General features: G+C 34.8%; 1 protein-coding gene across 3 annotated transcripts; it reads right to left on the bottom strand.

The window, feature by feature from the left end:
- Positions 1-785: 785 nt before the first annotated feature.
- On the bottom strand, positions 786-23,850 carry LOC121738552 (protein Teyrha-meyrha). Of its 3 annotated transcripts, none has more exons than XM_042130694.1 (7): positions 23,811-23,850; positions 3,475-3,667; positions 2,829-2,985; positions 2,361-2,533; positions 1,856-2,039; positions 1,464-1,569; positions 786-1,153 (listed from the first exon to the last, which is right to left on the bottom strand). In XM_042130694.1, the coding sequence occupies exons 2-7, from the start codon at positions 3,652-3,654 to the stop codon at positions 970-972; spliced, it is 984 nt and encodes a 327-aa protein (XP_041986628.1). In that variant the 5' UTR covers positions 3,655-3,667; positions 23,811-23,850; the 3' UTR covers positions 786-969. The 3 variants fall into 3 exon arrangements, with proteins under 3 accessions (XP_041986628.1, XP_041986629.1, XP_041986630.1); XM_042130695.1 differs by lacking the exon at positions 23,811-23,850 and adding an exon at positions 19,919-19,973; XM_042130696.1 differs by having other exon boundaries at positions 1,123-1,153; positions 1,469-1,569.

Here is a 23,850-nt window from a genome sequence, read left to right as displayed (position 1 = left end):
TTCATGTTATTTGAATAACGAACCCAAATAGCTACTTATAAGTGGGTAAGCAGCATCGCTAAAAGTGCAAGAAGTGTATGAGTGGTACGAACCTTTGTGGCATAGGCCATCTTGTTTTTTTTCAAAATTTTCGAGCACGATAAAAGTGATTGTATTTGGATAGAGTACACGTCTTATACAAACAAACTTATATAAGTAACATTTTATGTTTGTTTATGTGTACTCTATCCAAATATACTTACCACTTTTATCGTGCTCGGAAATTTTGAAAATAAAATGAATATTATGCCAGACTCCATACAAAAATGTTCGAACCCCTTAGTGACGTAATTACGTAATTAAGTAGATATGCCCGTTTCATAAACTATATCAAAAAGCTATGCTATTTAGTGGGAAAATTTAGCACTTGGCTAGCTACTGCTTAACCCACAAAATGCGAAGTCAGGCAATCCTTTAGTGCTAGTCCAAGTTGTGAGTTGACTGTCTAAGCTCTAAACCATAGACGAGATGGCCAATGAATTAAAAAAAAAAAACTCTCCTGAAAACACGCAATCGAAGTATTTTACCAAGACTATAATAATTATGAGGGACAATTTCAGCAATTTCCTAGTGCATTTACGGCCGTTCCCAATATTTGATCTATCTCTGGTTTTGCCCTACTAGAGATAGGAATAGCTCACATTAAACATTAGAGACATAATATATTTTATGTCAATTGTGAGCTATTCCTATCTCTAGTAGGGCAAAACCAGAGATAGATCAAATATTGGGAACGGCCGTTAATCGTTTGGCTGCTATCTTTGGTATATATGCGTATATATTTTAGTGTGGAGACTACAAAGAGACTTAGCCCCGATTTTCTCAAATTTCTTAGTTCTTTCAACCTACTAAACCCGAATTTTCCACTTAAACGGGACAATGTAGACAATTCAAAGAATGCGGTTAACGGTGTTTAAAAGAAATCTTGTCTTAATTTCGTGTGTCAGTAGAGGAGGGCATTTCCCCGTCCAACTTGTGACGGGCATGGTAGTCGGCCAGTGTCGGCCAATTCTCCGGGGCGCCGGTCCACTCCGTCGTCGTCACTTCGGCCGGACGCTCGATGTTCTCCGTCTTCGTACACTCTAAAGCCAGCGGCTTGGGCGTCTCAATTCTGCTGCGGAGTGAAAGTTTTGTTAATTTTTTGGAAGTAAGTAGACTGGGTACGTACTGGTAATAATGTGCAAAAATACTTTGAATTAATGGGTATCATATTATTATACTCCATGCGTGAGCTTCGAGCAAATACTCGACACAATGCTGAATGCACTCACAATGCACACAGTGAGGATAGGGAGAGAGAAAAGTTATAACGCTTTCGACTTTATACAAAATTCACTTTGTAGCTATAAAGCACACGTAAAACCAGCAAGTAAGGGAATTGAAGAACGCAGTAACAAAGAGACGCCACATGTACTAGAAAATACCTCACGCGCTCTGGAGACTGCATGGCGTCGTTGGTGCTGGATATCTCCAGGTCCTCGGTGTAGCTCAGGTGCAGCTTCTCGCTGTCGCTGCGCTGATCCTTCTCCGCTACAACAACATAAATTAAGATCGATGGTAATAGAAGAGGCCATTAAGTGCGATGAATTGTAGGGCACGGCCCACGCGTTATGTAGGTAACTGACTGAGTATTTGTGATTGTCCATGGCCGGAGGCAATCGTTTCTAAACCTTCTTAGTGGCCCGCCTAGTGCACAGCCTCCATAGTCATGACGTGGCTTTATTTAAACATGATTAGTGTTAGTACTTAGTTATGATAAGCATCTATGGTAATTAATATCAAACGCATAAAAGATAGTAATATTGGTATGTCTTACCGTCAACGGTGATAGCCGGTTCCGGCCAGCCGAGGGAGTCCCCCTCAACATCCACGGGCTCGTCTTCGGCGTCATACGTCCTGGTCGGAGGCTCCTCGTAACCCAGCATGCTCTCCACCGTGTGCCGTTTGCGCGTGCGCAGCTTCAGACGCCGCTGGCGGTTCGCACGGATGCGCTGGTAGGTCTGATGATGGGATATTAAAATATTGGTATGTACAACGCGTCAGTAATGCGTAACGTAAATAACACATGTAATGTACTTATATAAGTATATGTGGCGGTAAAATAAATTAGATTAGCTCAGATTTCATTTCCAGAAATTGACAAAACATTTATAATAATAATAATAATTTATTTTGAAATCAATTTCATACATTCTCAGACGTGCTGTTTAAGCGAATCTTGTGTTGTGAAATTTTCAAAAGAACTTTTATGCTCTGAACTTTTGCTATCCATCTTGTCTCACCATCCCATATTTTACACCTCGACCCTCTGTAATCCTCACCTCCCAGCGAGCGTCTTCGTCCTGGTGGTGCAGGGAATGCGCGGGTGCGGCGTCCCTTGGCAGCGCTGTGAGGCTGTACAGGTGTTGCAGCTCTTGCAAGAAGTGAGCCTGAGCGACCCCTGGCCCGAGACGCGCCCCGCAGACTCCACATGAGGACTTGCGCTCACCGTCCGCTGTTTTGGGGTTAAAAGGTTTTTGAGGTTTGCTATCGTTGGTATGGGAGAACTAGTAGTGACACCAAGCTGATTCGTAGCTGTCAAAAATATAATTAGAACACTTCCCGTAATAATTTTCAGTTCGGTTCGGTTTTAACAGTGCTATACTTGCTTGCTTTAAAATTTCGTATATCGGGCTTAGGTATCACTTGTCAGGAACTTTACTTTTTAACTTTAACTTTAAGTTCGTCAACGAATGTCATTCTCTCAACTTCCTAAATTCCTACTTTTGCTATATAATAGAGGCACTTACGTGAGAACAGATCATGGGAGTCGGAGCAGGCTGGCGTGGGTGTCTCGTCATCCTTGCAGGGTCGCGGCGAGGCAGACGCGGCGGAGCCAGGCGAGCTGGTATCATCACGAACCCCGTACCGGTACAACGGTGGTGTACCGTTGTCTTCTCGAACGTTCTACGACATAAGGGAACTTGCACTACCTACTTAGAAATCATGATTCATGAAGCAAAAAATACTTCATTGGATTGAAGGTAAGGGATCCATGATGTGAACGAATCTAGACCGCGTGCGCGACAATGCCTTTAAAAGCAATTTCAAAGAACAAAGGTTTTACGGTGTACCTCTCTCAACTCTCAAGGCACAGCAGTATCTCCAATGCTCTACAATCTACATGTTAAAAACTAAACTCGTTAGCAGAATAGCTTCTGCAAACTCTAAATTAAACTTATTCAAGGTAAAAAACATCGAAAAGTTATTATGTAAACTTAGAGTTAATTATAATTAGGCCTATAGCAGTACAGGACTGTCATTAGAGCATCCTGAATATAATTTGCGGTTACGACAACGCACAGACTACTCGAAGTCATTTGGCTAAAAATCTACTTTATAGCCAAATTACTTTCATTACTTCCTCTAAATTCAGTTAATTTAAAATCTAAGTACCCTTAGAGCTTGACCGACGGTTTGGCCGAGGGCGTATTGTTCGCCAAAATGTCTAGCAAACGCCTTCCCCGGGTAGAGCGGGTGGAATGCCCCACCGATGGGCCGAAATGCCCCACATCCGAAACTCTGCAGAGCTGGATGTAGGAACTGAGGCGCCATGTGGTGCAGGAAACCCTCCATGATAGCTGCAACGCTAGAACATAAACTGGATGTTAGTTTGTTGAAAATAAAGTGTTTTCCGCACAGCAGCTTTATAAATTACCTAATAGAAAACAAAATTTCATCGGAACAGACAATCTAGACATGCGGTAACGCGTCAAGCTAAGTTCCATCATAACAGACCTAGCGAGCAGCACCGTGTGTTATTCCACGAACTATTTGCAGCTACTTTTGACCCCCTGATAATTCAGAAACTATTTGACATAATTATAAACGTTTCAAATTTGGCTTTAAATACTTATGATGAAACTTGCGAGATAAATAATATAATAATATGTCCGTCTGTCCGTCTGTTCGTCTGTCCGTCTGTTCATATGTCCGTCTGTCTGTATTGTGCTATACCGTAATATTATTCCAATGCCTACTGATGGTAGCTGCTTTTTTCATTCGCTTGGATTTTCTTTGTTTTATTCGACTGTAAGTCAACAAGCCTTACCAGCCAACTGTTTCCCCACTTCCTGATAAGTATTCACAACTTATCTGACAGACGAAGTATCTGCCAGATAAATTGCGGATAGCATATCCGACACTTGTCGGGAAGTGGTGAAAAAGCCTCTTAAGGTTGCGATTGAATATAGTGGAAAATTATGTATATTTGAACTGTCTACTCTTGCTCGGAAAGTTTTCTTTACAAAAAGTAATGATATCCCACCAAAAACATAAATGTAAAAATGGAGAGCCAAGTTCCATACAAACATTATTATTTCTATAACAATTGATGTTATTTAAATAATGTGAGATCTTAAACTAGATTAGATTTGACTTGGCTTGGAATTAAAATGTTCAATAACTGTATGAAATTACTGATGTATGTACTATCAGCGAAGTTGATTCCTATGCAAATCGGGGACCTAAGTAGTTTGGTTGCGTTACGTCAAACCCAGCTGACAGATCACAATTAACATTGAATTGACATATTCGACCAAATAACGTTGGTCTGTCATTTGCATAGGAATCAACTTCCTCGATGGTAGTTAATGAAAACTGGCCAAGTTAGATCTAATCTACTTTAAGATCTCACAAAATAATATCTATTGTTACAGATATTTAATAAAGCAAAGAAATAAACTCTTTTATTTGTTCATAATGTTATTTGGTTCCTGTACATAGGTACATATTTCAATTTTCCATAGAACTTGGCACTCATCTAGATCTCTATCATTAGACCTTTTTACGAAGTCCAAGGACAAGAATAATATTTGTATGGAACTTGGCTCTCCATTTTACATTTATGATTTTGGTGGGATTGAAAGTTCACGCGATTCATCAATAGACGCGACGAAAAATAATTTCAATCCCGAACAGCGACTCCGACTGGTAGGTTGGATTTATAAGCGGCTGCGCGAATGCGCGGTTTGCACCGTGAGATCACAAGAAAAATGTAGCGACTAACGAAATATTTACATCCCACCAAAAACATTTCATGTAAAATGTTGCCAAGACGACCACTGAAGGTTTGCCCTGTAAAGAAGATATCAGATCTCATGTAGAACTCTACCGACTCTAACTTCAACAAATTCTACGTATCAGCTGTGCTACCTATTAGTAATTTTTGTCATATACATGTTGTTTTAAATATTGTAGTTTCTCAATCAATGCCAAGGGCAAACATTTTTTAAATAATAATATTGCGTTCATTTGTAATTATAATTATATTTTCTTTTTTAAATTGCCCATTTCTCGTCTCGCTTTTTTTTAATGTTCGTTTTATTTAACGTTTATTGATTTAATTCAATTTATAGCTCGGAAGTCGCTACCAAAAATCGGTTTAAGTGCACAAACAAACATTTTTAAAAGTAGTTCCGAAGAACGAAATAAAAATGTAATTTACAGCGCGTTTAAACAGCCACGAGAATAGCAATTGTAAAGTGAACCGTTCGACGAGTGCACGCGGTGGCTTACTATAACAATAAACGAATCTTACCTACAGACGAGTGGGTTACAGGGATAATATCGAAAACACACAGTATTGTGTAACAGCGATACTTAGAGCTGATCGTCACGTTGTCTTCTAAGAACTCAAGCTTGAACGGACAGAATAGCCTTTGCTTTATCAAAATGGTAATAAGCAAGTAATAAATTTAACTGCAATAATGTATTTAACTAGGAGTAGGTCGACCTCCAACTAGGCGGGACGATGATCTCCGTTTAGTTGCGGGCCCATGTTGGATCAGAGTAGCAGGAGATCGGCCATCTTGGCGTTCATTGAGAGAGGCCTATGTCTAGCAGTGGACGAATATAGGCTGACTTGACTGATTGATTGAATGTATTGAAATGAAGCAAACACGATGGGAAACTATTATTTAGCTCAAACAAAGTAAGAACATAATTCAATAAAATACCCAAGACGTACACTTTTAAAAAATATGAGTTCTACAGTCTACACTTTAATTTTAATTTATTTCTAATTTTATTGTATTTTTGATAGGCTATCGCACTTGGGCTAAAGGATAGGAAGTGTGAAGGAAAGTTGTAGGCCATTCTTTCCTGCAATTAAAACATAGTTACTCGAACTCGTACGTCATTTAATTAATAAAATCCTTGGGTAGCTTTATAAGGCTTCTGCCTTCCAAACTAACGGAAGTGGGAAGGAGAAAGGTCTAGTCTAGGATCAACTAAGCAACTGATATTAAGTTGTAGAGACAACTAAGAGCTAATTGCAAAAATTCAAAAATGCAATCAAATTTAAAATCAGAGAAAAGGGGCATAGAAGTATTCTGAGAGGAGTTCCACGAAAAAAGTTTAGGAAACTCTGGGTCAGTCCGGTGTTAGCTGTGTTCTGTTTATTTATCGCTAAGCCAATTATGCTGGATTGCGTTACTGGTTAATGATCAAAGGCGTCTGCAGTTTGACAATATAATAACTATTTGACCCGCTCCCAATCAGCGATGATAGCCGCTCTTCCAATTAGGCAATGGCATATTAGGTTTTGCTGTTGTCCTAATCAGTCGCAAGAGTAAACTCTCCTTTGTGTCAGGTAGATACGTGAATCTACATTCACACAGTCTTGAGCAGTGTTTGACTAAATATAGCTAGCACAAGAAGTTTGCCTACAAAATGCATTGTAATGCAAGGGATTCCCAAACGTTTTTCGTTGGTCCCCTAAAATTTCAAAATATAGAGATTCCGCCTTGCTATTAAATATTAATATTATAACTTTCATATTATACGAAGTTACAATTTAGTTAATAATAATAATAATAATAATAATTTTATTTATTTCTCACCACATAATACTAGAAGACAGAAAGTAGGTACATAATTATAGACACAAAGTAGTATGATTATAGATAATTGTAGATAAAGTAGTATAATTATAGACACAAATAGGTCGACAAATAGCACATTATCGGGTTTCATGTGGGAGACTGGTGCCTAAACTGGGCGTGAGCCTGTATTTCAGGACACCAGGCCTCTATCCCAGATTAAAAAGCTCTACAAAAGAATGATTATGTTTAGAAGTAGATGTTCCAGTTTTAGATTACATAAGAAAAAATATTTTTAAAGGTAGAGATGGTGAAGTCAGGTTAGTATGAATATTGTGTAGTATATAAGATGTAAAGAAGATGTGTATTTGTGTGCGTGTGTGTGTCTGTGTATGTGTGTGTGTGTGTGTGTGTGTGTTTGTGTGTGCATGTGGTGTGTGTGAGGGAGAGTGTGTATGTGCGTGTGTCTGTGTGAGTGTGTGCGACATGCGTGTGTGGGAATGTGTACTCAATTATTGTCTATAGATCTGGGACTGCCATTAACTTTTCAGTATCGTCGTAGCTTAGATTTTGGAGCCATTTGGTAAGTCGGTTTTTACAAACTGCTTTTGTGAGGTTGTGTATTTTTTCACATCTGTTTATTTTATTGTATAGATATCCCCCAATAAAACAAAAGAAATGGTTACTTAAACGGGTACGAAAAAGTCTATTATTATTAGTGTTGACGGGATTGTGTCGTCTCTTCCCTTGGGATGACGTTTGTTCGTAAGATAGGAGACTGTGCTGTTTGAGTATTGTGTGGAGAATGAATAGTTGTCGTACTGATAGTACCCTTGTCTTTTGGTAGAGGTCTTTGGTAGGAGAAAGATATGGAAGGCCATAAGAAACTTTAAGGACTGCTCTCTGAGCACGTTCCAGTTGGAGAAGAGAGGTTTTATGGGTGCCACCCCATGATGTGATGCAGTATGTGAGGAGTGACTGGCAGAGAGCAAAATAAACTGATCTTCTTGTAGCTTCATCCACCACATCTCTTAAATTCTTAAATATTGGAATGAGTTTTCGTATTCTAGATGCAAGAGCCTCGATGTGGGTACTGAAGCTAAGAGAAGAATCTAGGATCACACCAAGGTATTTGGTTGTGAATAATTAATTGTGAGTTATTATACAAATAATAATATGACAAGTTGCTTACTTCGAAACAGTTGGTCGAATTATATCGTTGCTTTACATATAATCGTCGATCAAAAATCGATTAAATTCACATGAAGTGGAATTTAATCGATTTTTGATCTATACATCTATACATATTCTATACATCTTCTTCTCTTCTTCGTCTTCTATACATAAAATTGGAGTGTCTGTTTCTAATATTGAAAGAACCGTTTTTTACTACATGCATATGAATGCATATTATAACGCTTCATACACCAAAACAATATTTTTTACAATTTTTGTCTGTCTGTCTGTCTGTTTGTTCCGGCTAATCTCCGAAATGGCTGGAGCGATTTTGACGGGACTTTTTTTTGGCAGATAGCTGATGTGGTCAGGAATAACTTGGGCTACTTTTTAACCCACTTCCGAAAAGGAGGATGATATATTTTACTTTTTTTGTATTTGTTCTCGGACAAATACGCCATTTGTGGACCGATTTTCAAAACTTTTTTGTTGTTGTATGAGATGTAGCCCGATTTCGGTAACATGATCACAAAAGTGGTGATCTGATGATGCGATCCATGAGAAATCGATGGGACTCCTTGAAATTAATATGGAAACATATAGTAACTGTACGTTTTCCTGAAGGATTTCAAGCTTAAACTACCAAAAAATAAGAATTTGCGTCAAAGTGGGTTCCGAAGGTCCTGTCTTCGTCTTCCGAAGGTCTTGAATCCTTATAGATACATGTTCGGGAATTTCGGCGTTGTTTCAACACTAAAAGCATATTATTATGTCAATTATACTAATCATCAGCATCACTATAATAATGCCATATCTTCACATTATTATCAAAACTCTTGCTTTTGATTAATCATTACACACCATTACAACATTAATGCAGATTCTACATAATAAAACACAGATTTTGTGGCATATTGGTGTCTAAACTAGGCGTTGCCTGTATTTCAGGACACCAGGGCCTTCGGACCAAGCTTGCAATACAGTAGAAGAACGTAATTAAGCAAATTACATTTTATAGTGAAGTCCTTTCACGTTAGTATTTAAGTGTTTGCGTACGTGTGACTTGGTGTGTGTGTGTGTGTTTTTAATAAGTACTTAATTAAAAAAAATAGTTATTCTGTCTCTTCATAATTTAAAGTTTGCAGCCATTCATTCAGTCTAATTTTACAAAATATATGCCTAAGCCCCTGTTCAAACTATTTAATCGATGTACGGGAACAACTATTAACTTAAGTTTACGCGGACGAAGTCGCGGGCAACAGCTAGTATATTATATTATTATATTGAGACTGCAAAACATTTTTTTTTTAAATTAATTAAAATGGAGTAAGACCTTATGTCTTACGTCGTCCTCGACATGACTCTACAGTGTAGTTTATACAACACAATTGGGATTTTGAAAAAAATAAAGTATTGATTTTTTTTATGTATTTTAAAACTTTATTATTAATTATATTGATTTTTAATGCAAAAAACTTAAAAAAAAATTTTTTTAATTAATTATAAACAATTAAAAATTGATAAAATTCAAATAAAAATCACGTGACTGTAAACGCGCCATGATTGGTCGCCATACTTGTGACGTCATAATGTTAAAGCAATTTCATGATAGTACAGTGTTTATGGCTATTATCTTTGACTTGATAAAAATATCTCAAATTTATTAGTGAAAAACGATTTGAAAAGTTTATTTCGACTAACTATGTGTGATAAAGGATTTATAAAAGCAAAATCGGATAATATTCCTGATGTTGATATATTTATGATCACTAATTTTTTTAAAAATGACGTTCGGTTTAATTCTGCTGAAGTTCGAGGTGCTAAGGCATCAAGGTAAGTCTGTTAAAAAATACTATTCTAAATGAAAATAAGTATTTATTCTCTATTAAATATAATTAATAATTATTTCATTAATTGTAGAGCATCACGTGAGAGTTACGGTGATAAAGCTATAGGTTATGTTCAACTTAATCGTAAGAATGGTATTTGTGTTTTAAAAGGACGTGTGTGTCCAGAACACCGAGTTCGGAGTAAAGCTTACTCAGTTACTCTAACTATCAATGAAAAATTAAGAAAAGTTATAATATTATGTAATAATATTATTAAGTAATATTATTATGAATACTTACATCGAAATGATCTTCACAACAAAAAGAAATTGATTTTGTTTTTGAATAATCTCGGTGCACTGCTTGAAACCTTTTTTTTCGACGTTTTTCGTCTTGTGGAACATTTAAAAACATTTTTTCAGGAGTTGTTTTTGTAGTATTTGTACATAATGGTACAAAACAAGAGCGATAACTTTTGAGTTTTGACATTTTTGATTATTTAACAATGCCAACAGAATTTACTAGATAAAAACTCAAAACACTGTACTAATTATTATATCTCTGTATGCTACAATGAGCAAAAACTAACATTGTGACGTCACACGCGCTCGGGTTTATTCGGGAGCTGTCGGCGGATCTTCGGTACTGAATTTAAAATTTAATTTTTATTTTGAAATAACTTTTTAATTATTGCAAAAAAAAATAGTTTTGTTATAAAACTTATATATGATCTTTCCATTTATCACAAAAAAAAAATTCAAAAACCCAATTAGTGACACCCTTGTAATGTGTAGACTCTACATGACTCGCTTTCATGGTTGGAAGTCCTGTGTGAAGATAAGTAATTTAAAAAAAAAGTTTTTCACGTAAATTCAGCATTTTTTTATAAAGCGCGTTTGTATTGGTATTTATTATTTTGCATGTTACTTGCGTAATGCTAATGAATACTTTCAATGAAGAAAAGAGAAATAAAAATAAGCGTGGTGATCAGGAATTAAGGACGTCTTGACGAAAAGTTACATAATTATATTTTAAATTGAAAAAAAAAAGTCAAAAATGACAAATCGTAATTATAGTGCCCAATATTTTTTTCGTTAACCATGACCAATATAGTAAGAAAATAATTATATTTTTAAATATTGTTGTCTTAACTTCATTGGGTTATTACTAAGACGCCCCATGATTGATGCCCTCCATTCACTGCATATTCTACGAATCGGTAGTTCAATTGAAGTATTCAGTTCGTTAATAGAGCCTATCGTATAGACAGGTCGAGATCGCAATTTAGATGGATGGGTATTATGCAAATGACCACTTAGGTCTGCCTTAATCTAGGCGAAGATGCGACCATACCTGAGTGTCGCTCGGTGTTTGTATTACTAATCATTATTAATTTCGACTAAGTACGACAACATTAGCTTCTGAAGTCTTACTAAGCCTATAGGTTCTACAAGATATCCTATCGAGATCATTCTTTAAATGTGTTAGCCGTCTCCCATTCCCCTACAGTAAAAAAAATAATATCTTCTACTACCAAAGACTTAGTTTACCTACTAAGTTAAACTTACCTATAGAATGTTCGCTTCAAACATTTTCATGAAGTTTGTAAATTAAAAAATATGTAGACAATTGTTACTCAAAATGAACATAATATATTATACGGTCGTATTGAGAAATCCTTTTTGTAAGTCGATTAGAAATAATTAACATTGTAACTGAAAAATGAATACAGTGCACTCACGAAAGTCAAAAATATATTAAAAGCCGTTTTCGAAATAATTATGATAATTTAATCTTACAAGTTACAAGATTATCTCATTGAAAGTATGAGAGATATCTCTGAAATATGCACCAATAATTTCTCAATAGAACAACGAATAGCTGACGTTTCATGTCCGCGTCGCGTCGGTAAAACAGGTGGCACTCGTTGTTCGTGGCTAGTTCTAGCGGGTAACCTAAACAACGATGAAAAGAATAGTATGGCCGGCCCCGCTGTAGACACTAACAAACGGACGTTATGATATGATACATTTGGGGTTTCCGTTTATCTATTACTGATTATGAATCTTAGTGTCTAAAATTATTATTGAAAATTAAACCGAATGTTTGTTTCACATCAATAACCCGCCCTAAAGGAAAAATCTTTACAAGTATCTTATTAAAGCTTAAATATTTCTTATTCATTTTCTACCTAACGTCTTTTGCTAAACACTCTATGTCTAAACCATAAAGTTAGTCTAAAGTTAAACACACAAGGCCGAAAAAAGCGGCCGAAGTTCGGCATGATTACGCCTGCAATGTATTTTAAATTGCTGATGAGTGATGTCACACCATGCCGAAATTACGTCGCGTTATATTGTATGCGTAGCGCATTGCAAGTTTGTTTGTTTGTTTATACCTATTATAAATAACTGGCTGTCCCGGCAAACGTTTCTTTGCCATTTAAAGTATTTCACCCATATTATTTTATTGAAGTGACTAAATAAGTATGTCCATGGCAACGTCCATCGCTATCCCGTCCTACAAACAACGGTCACCGTCAGTCTCGAGTTGTAATAATTGACTATTATTTATTCAACAAATGCACTTATCAATATAAAAAGTACCCAGTACCCGATTCTCAGACCCACTGAATATGCATATAAAATTTGGTTAAAAAAAGTAAAGCCGTTTCGGAGGAGTACGCGGCCTAACATTGTGACACGAGAATTTTAAGATTTATAGAAAATTAATATTTATTCTAAGAATAAAATACAATTGTTTCAACGCTCTTTTACTTATCACTCCAAGAACCTGCAATGCATAACAATTAACAGTAACGGCCAACGGGCGAAACGCGACCCAAGAAGCATTAGGAGAAAGAAAACTCATCAAGCATAATTATTTGTAGACCTAATAAGTAAAGTATTTTATTACGTGTGGACGTGATCTGGGTATTCAATAGTAAATCAGATTTTAGTGGCCCAATAACAGATCGTTTGCGAAGAAATACAGGCGGTCCTGATTTATGCGCGATAGGAATGCGCCCCTTTTTCAATATGTTCCGCGATAAGAATCATTGCCTAGTGCCGCGTAATGGCGGGCGAAGTATGCAATTAATTCTTTTTATTTCTAATAGTATGGTAAAAAATCGGCTAAGTGCGAGGATCGCTCACGAAAGGTACGATTTTGATGCCGAAAAAGCTGAATTAATCTTATGTGGAGATTTCTTACTGCCTATCATTACCTAGTGCCGCGTAATTGCAGACGAAGTGGGTATGTAATGAAATCTGTTTTTTATTCCAATAGTATGGTCCAAATCGGCTAATCGCACTTAGCCGGGCTCGCTCACGAAAGGTACCATTTTAATGCCGAAAAATCTGAATATCTATCTTACGTGGAGATTTCTTACTGCCTTTTGATGATGAAGTATACTTATATATTTTTATTTGCAATAGTATTGTAAAAATCGGTTAAGTGCTAGTTGGACTCGCGCACGAAGGCTAAGAAAGAAATTGCTGTAGTGACACTAAAGAAGGTATGCTTCTATCTTTGTATCTGGATTCTGGAGATTTATTACAGAAGTGAGCAATCAAATCTTTTGTTATTCCCAAAAGTATGATAAATGAAAAAAAATTGGTTAAGTGCGAGTTGGGCTCGCGCACAAAGGCAAAGATAGTTTTTTGGATCCAATAATATTTAATAAATAATTAAATTTAAAAATTTAAAAAACAAACAAATTTAAAAAGTAATGAAATAATATATTTTACTGACTTTGAGTTTAAATAATTCCTAAGTGTAAAGTGATATTTTATTCCATAATTATTGTGATTGTCACGATATGTCGGGGGACCGCCAACAGTGTCTTTTGCATTTCCTATCGCTATATCAATGTCTCGATTCGGTTCGCTATTAACTGACCCTTAAACTATACCTAATGTTATGTAAAATCAAACATCTACATTAGCGGTTCTCCGACTCACCGTGACAACAATAATTATGGACTAAAATATCACTTTACACTTGGGAATGATTTAAACTTAAAGTCAGTAAAATATATTATTTCATTACTTTTTAAATTTGTTTGGCGGGGGTTTTTTTTTTAATTTCTTAATTTAATTTTATTTCATGCTTTTTAAAATTGTCTTGTTTTAAATAGTGCAGAATAATTCCTATCAACAGGATCATAATATTATATCCCAATGAATACCATGAACCACATAGGAATGTCCTTTTGGATGAGGCCGTCAATATGAGTCCAAACATGAAACCTCCACTTTGGGTTCATATGGAGCTCGGCTCCTATAGAATCCAGGTGATGCTGCAGCAGCAGCATGCAAAAATTTACTGTTTATCTACGTCTTACTAGTTGTTGCAATTAAAATGAGCCCAAACACGAAACCTCTGCTCTAAGTTGGTGAGGAGTTGGGTATCCTATTGATTACCAGGTGATGCTGCAGCACCAGGTCAACTTTCCATGAATGTGTAAATATTCATAAATGTCACGAACTAGAATGCAAAATATAAAGTTCACAAAACGACTGCAAGTTGCTAGAAGATGAACTGCGATTTTCCAGCACAGAGAAAGCTGATGATGATGAACTATATCTAAGAACACTCTCGATCATGACAGCTTTAAAAAAAAAGATTAAAATTGGTCCACCCGTTTGGATGCTACGATGCCATAGACAGACAGACAGACAGATCGACAGACACACGTGAAACTTATAACACCCTTCTTTTTCGTCGGGGGTTAAAAATAAACTTTTTTAATGATATTGCTAAGGTGTCACTGAAAATGGCTGGTTGTTTGTCGAGATTTTTCAGTGAAACGATTGATTTAATTCAAGAAATTAAATCATTGAAGCGTGCATTTTGCCAATTCTTGAAATTTTAATGAAATTTTATTGCATAAAAGTTTCAAGAAAGGCAAAATGCACGTGCTATTAATAAAATCAGACCAGAGTATTATAAGTCTTTGCGATGTGCATTTGTGCAAACGGGAACGGACTCGCTCACGAAGAGTTCCGTACCGTTATAGAGAAAAATCGGCCAAGTGCGAATTAGTTCCGACTTCCGAACCACAATCTAAGAGCAAATATAAGCTGAAAATTGTGTTTTATGTATCGGAGCCCCCTTAATTATTTAATTTATTTAAATGTTACTATTAATTTTTAAAGTACAAATACAACTACACAAGTATTTCGTGAATAGTGTCTATGTGTTGCCGTTATTGATATCGAGCAAAAAATAGCAAAAAATCAAGTTTGTTGTATGGGAGCCCCCTAAAATATTTAATTTATTTCGTTTTTAGTATTTGTTGTTATAGCGGCAACAGATATACACAATCTGTGAAAATTTCAGAAGTCTAGCTATAGCGGTTCTTGAGTTACAGCCTGGAGACACACAGACAGACAGACAGACAGACATCAAGTCTCGGTAATAGGGTCCCGTTTTTACCCTTTGGATTTTAGAACAAAGTACCTTATCGCGCGTTGCGAAAGGGGGCTAGACAGAAAAAATTAAGACAAAAAGTTTAAACGACACTCGACACAAAAGTGTCGTTACAACCACACGGGCTACGGCTTACAAGTATTTTTTGTGTTTTTTAGGGTTCCGTAGTCAACAAGGAACTCTTAAAGTTTCGGTCTGTCCTTCCGTCTGGCCGTCTGTCTGTCCGCGGTTTTGCTCAGAGACTATAGGACCTATAAAGCTGTAATTCGGCATGAATGCAGATATTAAGAGGATTCCACACCGCCATTTTTTCCATACAAACGTTGTCCCCTGTTTCCTCCCTGGATAATGCTAGTAGAGTTATAATTTTTTTCCTGAATATCTACAGCCACTAATACAATGTCCCTATGTTTTCTTTTTTTTCATAATTTAATTATTAAATAAGATATGAACGTTCAAAAACCCAAAAAAATGGCCAGATTTTCCACTGTGTTCAAACGTCCAGAAAACAGATTTGAAAAAATTATACAAAAAAACAAAACATAGGAACACAGCTCAAGCCTTTTTTTAATCTTTAATGAAAAAAGTACTTAAATCGGTTAAGTTTTGGAGAAGGAATCAGGGGACAACGAATCGTTGATCTTCTGGATTTTCTGCAGTTGTCTCTATCGCGTTCTGCGGTATAGGCTTGAGGTAAGGGAGACAGCTATAGATATTACACGTACTTTTTTTTCATTTCTCTAGCCGCTGTGGTATCCTCTTAATGATGCCGACAAAATGGTTAATAAATTCTTAGAAAAATATATTTTATATGGTACCTCCCCTACACATCAAGCGGGGATTATTATTTTTTTGCGTCCACCTGACCATGTGGGGTGTCGTTGGATAGGTTTTTTTTAAATATTACGAGTATTCATAGATCCTTTTCCGATTTGGGGTCCAAATATATATTTTTTAAATTTTATAAAATATATATACCATTTTGTCGGCATCATGAATATGTGCATTCATGCCGAATTACAGCTTTGCAGGTCCTATAGTCTCTGAGCAAAACCGCGGACAGACCGACGGACAGACAGACAGACGGACGGGGTCTGACCGAAACTATAAGGGTTCCTTGTTGACTACAGAACCCTAAAAAGGGGATCGACTTAGTGTGCGCACTGCGTATTCTTATTTACTCTGTCGTACAACAATTCAAGTATAAATAAAATAAAAAAAGGCCAAGTGTGAGTCAAGGACTCGCGCACAAAGGGTTCCGTACCGTTATTAAGCGAAATTTGGCAAAAATTTGTTTTTTATATGGGAGCCCCCTTAAATATTTATTTTATTTTGTTTTTAGTATTTGTTGTTATAGCGGCAACAGAAATAATAAATAATAATAATATCTATGGACGCTTCACAAATCACACCACGTCAGCCTGACCGGGACCCCGTGCTAAATACCTGAAGGACTTGTGTTACAGGTACCAGACAACGGAAATATATTTAATACTTTTATACTATACATAATTATATTTAAGATTTTTATTATATGATACCCATATTAATTAATACACATCCAAGACCCAGGAACTTCTTGAAAAACTTTTTGTTCCGTCGCGCGTCGGCGGGATTCGAACCCGCGACCCCCGGCTTGAGCTACCGACAGCCCACCAACTGAGCCACAGAGGTCGTCAGAAATACACAATCTGTGAAAATTTCAGAAGTCTAGCTATAGCGGTTTTTGAGTTACAGCCTGGACTCTGAAGGCAGACGGACAGACATCGAAGTATCAGTAATAGGGTACTAATACTAATATAACCGTAATAACCGTTTTTACCGTTTGGGTACGGAACCCTAGTCAAAATGAATCCCACCAAAAACATGAAATGTAAAAGGAGCCAAGCAATATATTGCATAGCCATTCCATACTTCTGTCGTAAAAAGTTTTCTGATCACATTCAAGCCAAGCCTTCAATTTATTTTGTAATTTAAATCAACATTCAGTAAACGTATCAATATATTTCTTTATTTTATAATTATTATAGTGGCCTGGCAATGAGCACAAGAGAAACAAATATAAAACTACATATTTGGATGAGTTCATACTTACATAGATGGCAAGCGTAAAGCGTTTTAGCATGTAACGAGTTATCGACGCATGTGGCCGATGGTACCCAATAAATCCAATTAGTCCCTGATTATTTCTCTAGTGCTCATTGCCAAGCCACTATAATAATTATAAAATAAAGAAATCTATTGATACGTTTACTGAATGTTGATTTTAATTACAAAATAAGTTGAAAGCTTGGCTTGAATGTGATCTGAAAACTTTTTACGACTGTGTTTTTGGTGGGATTTCATTTATTTTTTTAAGGTGTTTTTTCTTTTCTTTTCAATTCACGTTATAACTTTTTTGTACTTAGCTTAGCACTCATTCTCTAACTCCTTTATATTTTTTCTTTGAGACTTCGTTAGTTCTAAAGGTGGACAACGTAACGTAAATACTTCTGAGTTCTGAGTCGATTATCATATTTATATATATAACGAGCTTTTGTCCGCGGCTTCGCTCGCGTTAAGAAGTATTATTATATACAAAGATTCATCCCCTGTTTGAACCCCTTGGGTTGGAATTTATCAAAATCCTTTCTTAGCGAATGCCTACGTTATAACATCTACCTGCATGCCAAATTTCAGCCCGATCCATCCAGTGGTTTGGGCTGTGAGTTGATAGATCACTATGTCAATCAGTCAGTCACCTTTGTGTTTTATATATAGTACCTGGATGACCGAGCTTTGCTCGGTATAGCAAACACTCATTGACTTCGTGTTACTTAATAAATCTGCTGGTCGTTAAAACAATTAGTTGCTCACATAATAGTATTATTATTCGCCAATAGATGTCAGGAAGAGTCATACTTTTCAGTTTATCGATTATCGATAAAACACGAATAAAAAGACATTTTCTGAGAATGATTCCTAGCTAGATCGATTTATCGCCCCCGAAACCCCCTATATACTAAATTTCATGAAAATCGTTGGAGCCGATTCCGAGATTCCGATTTCGATTCCGATCCGATTAGAGAATATATAATATATATATATATATATATATATATATATATATATATATATATATATATATATATATATATATATATACAAGAATTGCTCGTTTAAAGATATAAGATAGATTATTGACTCTTAAGCTACAATACTTGAAGGTGGTCATTTTTAGCAATACCGTTGAACACATAGCAGCACTGATGTAAGTGTCTCGACTCTCGACGTTCCTCGCAGGAAAGAAGCACACCTTATTTCATGTGATAACTTAAAACTCCCATATATCGAGCGAGTAAGGAGTGTACTGATTACATTTATATTTTCGAATTTAATTATAATTTCATTGTTAACATTGTTAAATTATTTTTTATTTAATTAACACTATTTAATTAAGTACTTACATAAAAGCCTTTCGTACGTAAAACAAATATGCAGTTGAAATTCATACTGTTCTTGTAAAGTTACAAAGATAAAAATCTTTTCATGTATTTGATAAAGTATTATATTTTTCTATTATTTTTCAATTTTTAGGCTTCCCTGCCTAAAGGATGAAAACGGAACCCTATTATTAATAAATCTTCACTGTTTGTCCGTCGTCCATCCGTATGTCACCAGGCTGGATCTCGAGAACCACCATAGCTAGATAGTTGCAATTTTCACAAATTATGTATTTGGTGTCGTTATAAATGCTAATGGTCCAATTAAAATAAAATAAATTATTAATAGGGGGCCTCATACAACAAACACGATTTTTTCCCCTTTTTTGCTCTATATCCATAATGGCAACAGTGAGGTTTTTGAAAATTTCAGAAAATACTCAACTATATTTTAACTTTAATAATTAGTAATAAAAATTTAATAAAAATATAATTAAGGGGGGGGGGGGCTCCCATACAAATTAACGATACGGAGCCCTATGTACGCCAGTCCGACTCGCACTTGTCCGGTTTCATAATTTTTCCTTCCATTGTGAATAAAGACCTATCCGGATACCAAATTTCAAGGTTCTAAGTCAGCTAGAAGTACCTTTAAGAATTTTGATGATCTGTCAGTCAGTGAGTGACAAAATGCAGTAACTTTGACCATCCATAACTATTAAACTATTTATCGAAATTTCATGCAATTTAAAGGTTAAGCTAGTTTTAATACTTGCAACTAGTGACCGAAATTCTAAATCCCTAGCTTTGTTAACATCGAAGATAAAGGGGGTGTGAAATAGCCGCGAACCGCTTCGAGAAAAGTATGGTACGGCCGTGCCTTTGCTAAAAAGCTTGGCTGGGGCACGGCCGTGCCCCCAGATTTTCAATTTTGTTAGTCTCGCTAAACCTTGAGAACGGATTTCGCTAATTTTAGTGTTAAAATATTGGTTGAAGTCCAGGGAAGGTTTGTACGGTAAGAAAATATTTTTGGATAGTAAGTATATGAATTATGAAGCGATAAAAAGTTCACCGTGTTAATATCTAATGAAAAGATAATAATATTCATAAAAATTACACATGAACTTTCGCATTGCAATATAATATTGCAAAAAATTACCATCTATTATCTAAATATATTTCGTGCAGCCATTGCAAATGTAGACACGGTGTAGAGTTCTGAAAACATTGACACTAAAAAATAAAGGCGTAATATTATTTATCTAACTCACTATAAATAGTATGTATAGGCCTCTTGGATATCTCTAGGGGCGCGGCGAGTGGCAGATTCAGGCAACACGTGGGTGTCAGAGTGCGATCAGCTGTGAAATATGGTTTACTACTAGTTAAAAATGAAAACACGTTGAAAACGTTAAAAAGTACTCTGAATAAGGAAAATATGGGCGGTACGAGGTACTGTTGTGTTGTAGGGTGCAAAAATTCACAATATCGGATTCGTGAATTAACGTTTTATTCGTTTCTGAGACGGAATCGGGAAACGTATCGAAATCAACATGCCGATTATTATAATCATGCTTAAATCTAAATCTCGCATGAATATTTATAAAATATCACGTGCAAGTTATTTTTAATATCCTTGTTTTATGTATAATAATATATTGTAATTGAAAAAACGATATAAATAAAATTATTGTCGGTTCAATATTTATTACTAATTCCTTCAATATTCACTTTCGCATTTATAATATTATCATACTAATATACTAATTACTAATATTACTAATTTACTAATAATATTATAAGTGCGAAAGTGTGTCTGTCTGTTACCTCTTAACGCCTAAACTGTTGAATAGATTTTGTTGAAATTTGGCATGGATAACTCCATATATTCTTAAGAGTCCCGAAAAAGGACATAGACAGTGGCGTAACTATAAGATTCGGGCCCGTGGCAAATTGATGAGGCTCTATCAGTAAAAATCGTCACGTTTATAATAAACAATATTATGTACTTAAAATTTTTTGCCCATTTGGGTCGGGGGCCCGTGGCATTTTGCCAGCCCTATATTTACGTCACTGGACATAGAATACTTTTTGTCTCGGGAAAATGTACGGTTCCCGAATCCCGCGCGGTTACTCCGTTGTGCAAGAGTTGCACAACGGTTACTCCGTTGTGCAAGAGTTGCACAACGGAGTTGCGGGCGTCATCTAGTAAATTTATTATATTACATATTAATCATAAAAATCAAAGAAATATTTCTTTGAATGAAATACATCTGCATTTTCCATTTTTATTTTAAATGTATGGTTGAAAAGTTGCTGAAAATATATTTGTTTAGATTATTCAATTCATAGCTCCACTTTCACGTCGTACAGTCGATTACCTACTCTGGTCTGTGGTATTACTTTTACACGGATGATTCGTTCTCCATCATCATGGATTTCGAAAACTTCATGAACATGATTGCTTTGGAATTAGTTTGTGCTCTATAATTTTTAATTAGGTAGACAACTTGTTTGTAATAAGTAATAACTAAGAAGATGATCTTACAAATAAATAAATACAAAGTAAAAATCATATTCAATGAATTTTAAAGAATATTTCATGATCGTGTATATTTAAGTAAATATAGCATTCGATAAGTACTGATTTTCCGCGGAAAAAGTCTGCGGAAATATTATGAAGTCCACAATTAATAATAATTTGGCTCATTACCTTTTATTGTGCTAAAAATATAAACAATTACCAAAAAAGTGCAGTGACTTGTATGAGAATCATAAGAGAAAAGCGCCCGTGAGGTTCCGCCGTCAACCGACCCGCGGCGTTGCCGTAGCTTAGCAACGATATCCAAGAGGCCTATAGCACAATAGACATAACAATAGTGCGTCAAGAAAGTCATGACAGGCGGAAAAAATTTCTAACCGTAATCACGCTTAAAAGGTGTATTATTTTCTTTGTATTTTCACAGATAACATCTTATTACATTTTAAATATTGTCACCTTGCACATTTTTATCTCGAACTAATAAAGTTCACTTATTTTTATACGTTTTTTTATTAATTAAAAAAAATCTCGCCTATCATGACTTTCTTGACAGACTATATGTTCCAAGTCCAACCTACCTACATAAAATGCTTATCAGGCTAGTCCTAGTAGTAGCTAGTATAAAAAATTAACAAACCCTTTTTAAATGAACCTGAAAAACAAAGTTAGAGAGAACATACAAAATTTTTGTAAGACCAGGGTAAATAATTATTATAATATTCCTGACTCAATGATATTTAATTGGGTAGATCATGCATTTTTTGGTTTTATCTTCATAAATATTAAAAAGATGTTATAACAAAAAATATATACCTATATGAATTCTAATTTATTTATTTTTTTAATTAGGAATCAGTTTTTTTTAATTTTTCGCATTTTTTTTTAATTATAGATTTATGATTGCTACCTTAACACGTTAAACAACTGAAAATAAATTCTAACACTTATGACATTCCCATCCGTTAGAAGTTTTTACTTATTCCTACGATGATGTCAGTTAAGTTTCCAAAAAAATCCAAGTTACATAGCGATGTAATAATTTAATTATACTCGTATTATACCTAACACTATTCCTTTTAAAACTGTTTTAGTTTTAAGAAGTTTGTATAGTTACTAACGTTAATAATCTTCATGATTTCCGATTTATTAAAAAAAAATACTTTATAATAATTGAAGACATAAGTGGATTTAGTGGGTAACAATTTTTTTTCATTTTTATGCATATAAATGAAGAGTTTTCTTTTCAATGTCATTTTCTTTTAGAAAAAACCCTTTAAAAATAAAGAAAAAAAAAAAAAAAAAAAATGAAGAGTTTAGGACAGGGAAACATTTTTGAAATTAAATAATGTGGATTTTATGTATAGCCAAATATTAAATTATAAGCCACATGATGAAGTAAGTTACAAGGTTTCTTCAAATTCAAGGGAAAATGAGTAACTGCCCTTAAGTTACAAAATGTTAATTATGCTTTATCTACAATTACGTCTTCAATTATGAATATTGAATGAAGTGGTCTGTGAGATGATCTAATAATACTGGATGATTTTTTTCACAGAATGAGCCAATTAATAATTATTGTTAAGTACATTATTGATTAAGATTATATTCTAACGATGTAATGATTTTGTATTTATTTATAAATTAATGCGTAATTTGGTGTTTCAATAACTTTAATTGAATTCACTGATTTCTCAGTAAACACAAAGAAATAAAAATATATTTTAATGATACCATTCAATCACACATATTATATAATTTTTCAAAATATTTTTGAGGCCTAGCGAAATAAAAAAATAAAAAACTTAAAAACAAAGAAAGATTTTTAACAAATACAATAAAATATAACATATAATCGACGATGAAGTGCCAATAACTGAATATTTCTACAAAATATAAACTTAAAAAAAAAGTTACTTAACTTCGAAATTTAATTCATTTGAAATTGAAAGTGGATTATTATATTTTTTTGACAGCGATATAGGTGATTTTACCAGCACATACAAAATTGCATTTTGTACACAGTAATGGTTATTCCCATTTACATTTACACGAAAACTTTAAATTCCTTTTACACGAAAACCATTATTTCGCAAATATGTTACTTATGACTTATGAGGTATGGTGCTTCATAGTCGACAGACAAATAATAAATTCTAGTAAAAATATAACAAAAAAAAAACATATTTTCATTGTAAAAACAATTATTTTTAATAAAAATGTAATGAATACTTTAAACATATGCTTTTACAACACTTTTATCACTTTAATATAGATTCTAATAACCTTTGTTCACTAAATTGACTAAAAAAAGTGGGAAAATAATTTTTAATGAATTTTGTAAACGATGTTACTTTTTTAAATATCATTATTTATAATAACACTGCATTTTTCAATTGTACCTATACATATTTGGTTGAATATTTTTTTTCCTATTCTTTAATTTCCAAATTGACAAAATTTTATTTAAGTATTCTTACTTTCTAAATAAAAAAAATCAATCTTCACTTACCTCGTTCCGTCAGAGCACGTCTCGGTACAAGCGACCGTCA

Source organism: Aricia agestis, chromosome Z, assembly GCF_905147365.1.
Source record: "Aricia agestis chromosome Z, ilAriAges1.1, whole genome shotgun sequence".
Lineage (NCBI taxonomy): Eukaryota > Metazoa > Arthropoda > Insecta > Lepidoptera > Lycaenidae > Aricia > Aricia agestis.
Note: the sequence above shows the minus strand (reverse complement) of the source record. Positions and strands in the feature narration are given on the sequence as shown.

Excerpts from the sequence above, each read along its gene's own strand:
- LOC121738552 (XM_042130694.1), bottom strand. The coding sequence starts at position 3,654 with ATGGAGGGTTTCCTGCACCACATGGCGCCTCAGTTCCTACATCCAGCT. Across the intron at positions 2,534-2,828 it reads CTCCCATGATCTGTTCTCAC|CGGACGGTGAGCGCAAGTCC; the intron begins GTAAGTGCCTCT and ends ACCCCAAAACAG. Across the intron at positions 1,154-1,463 it reads CAGTCTCCAGAGCGCGTGAG|CAGAATTGAGACGCCCAAGC; the intron begins GTATTTTCTAGT and ends TTCACTCCGCAG.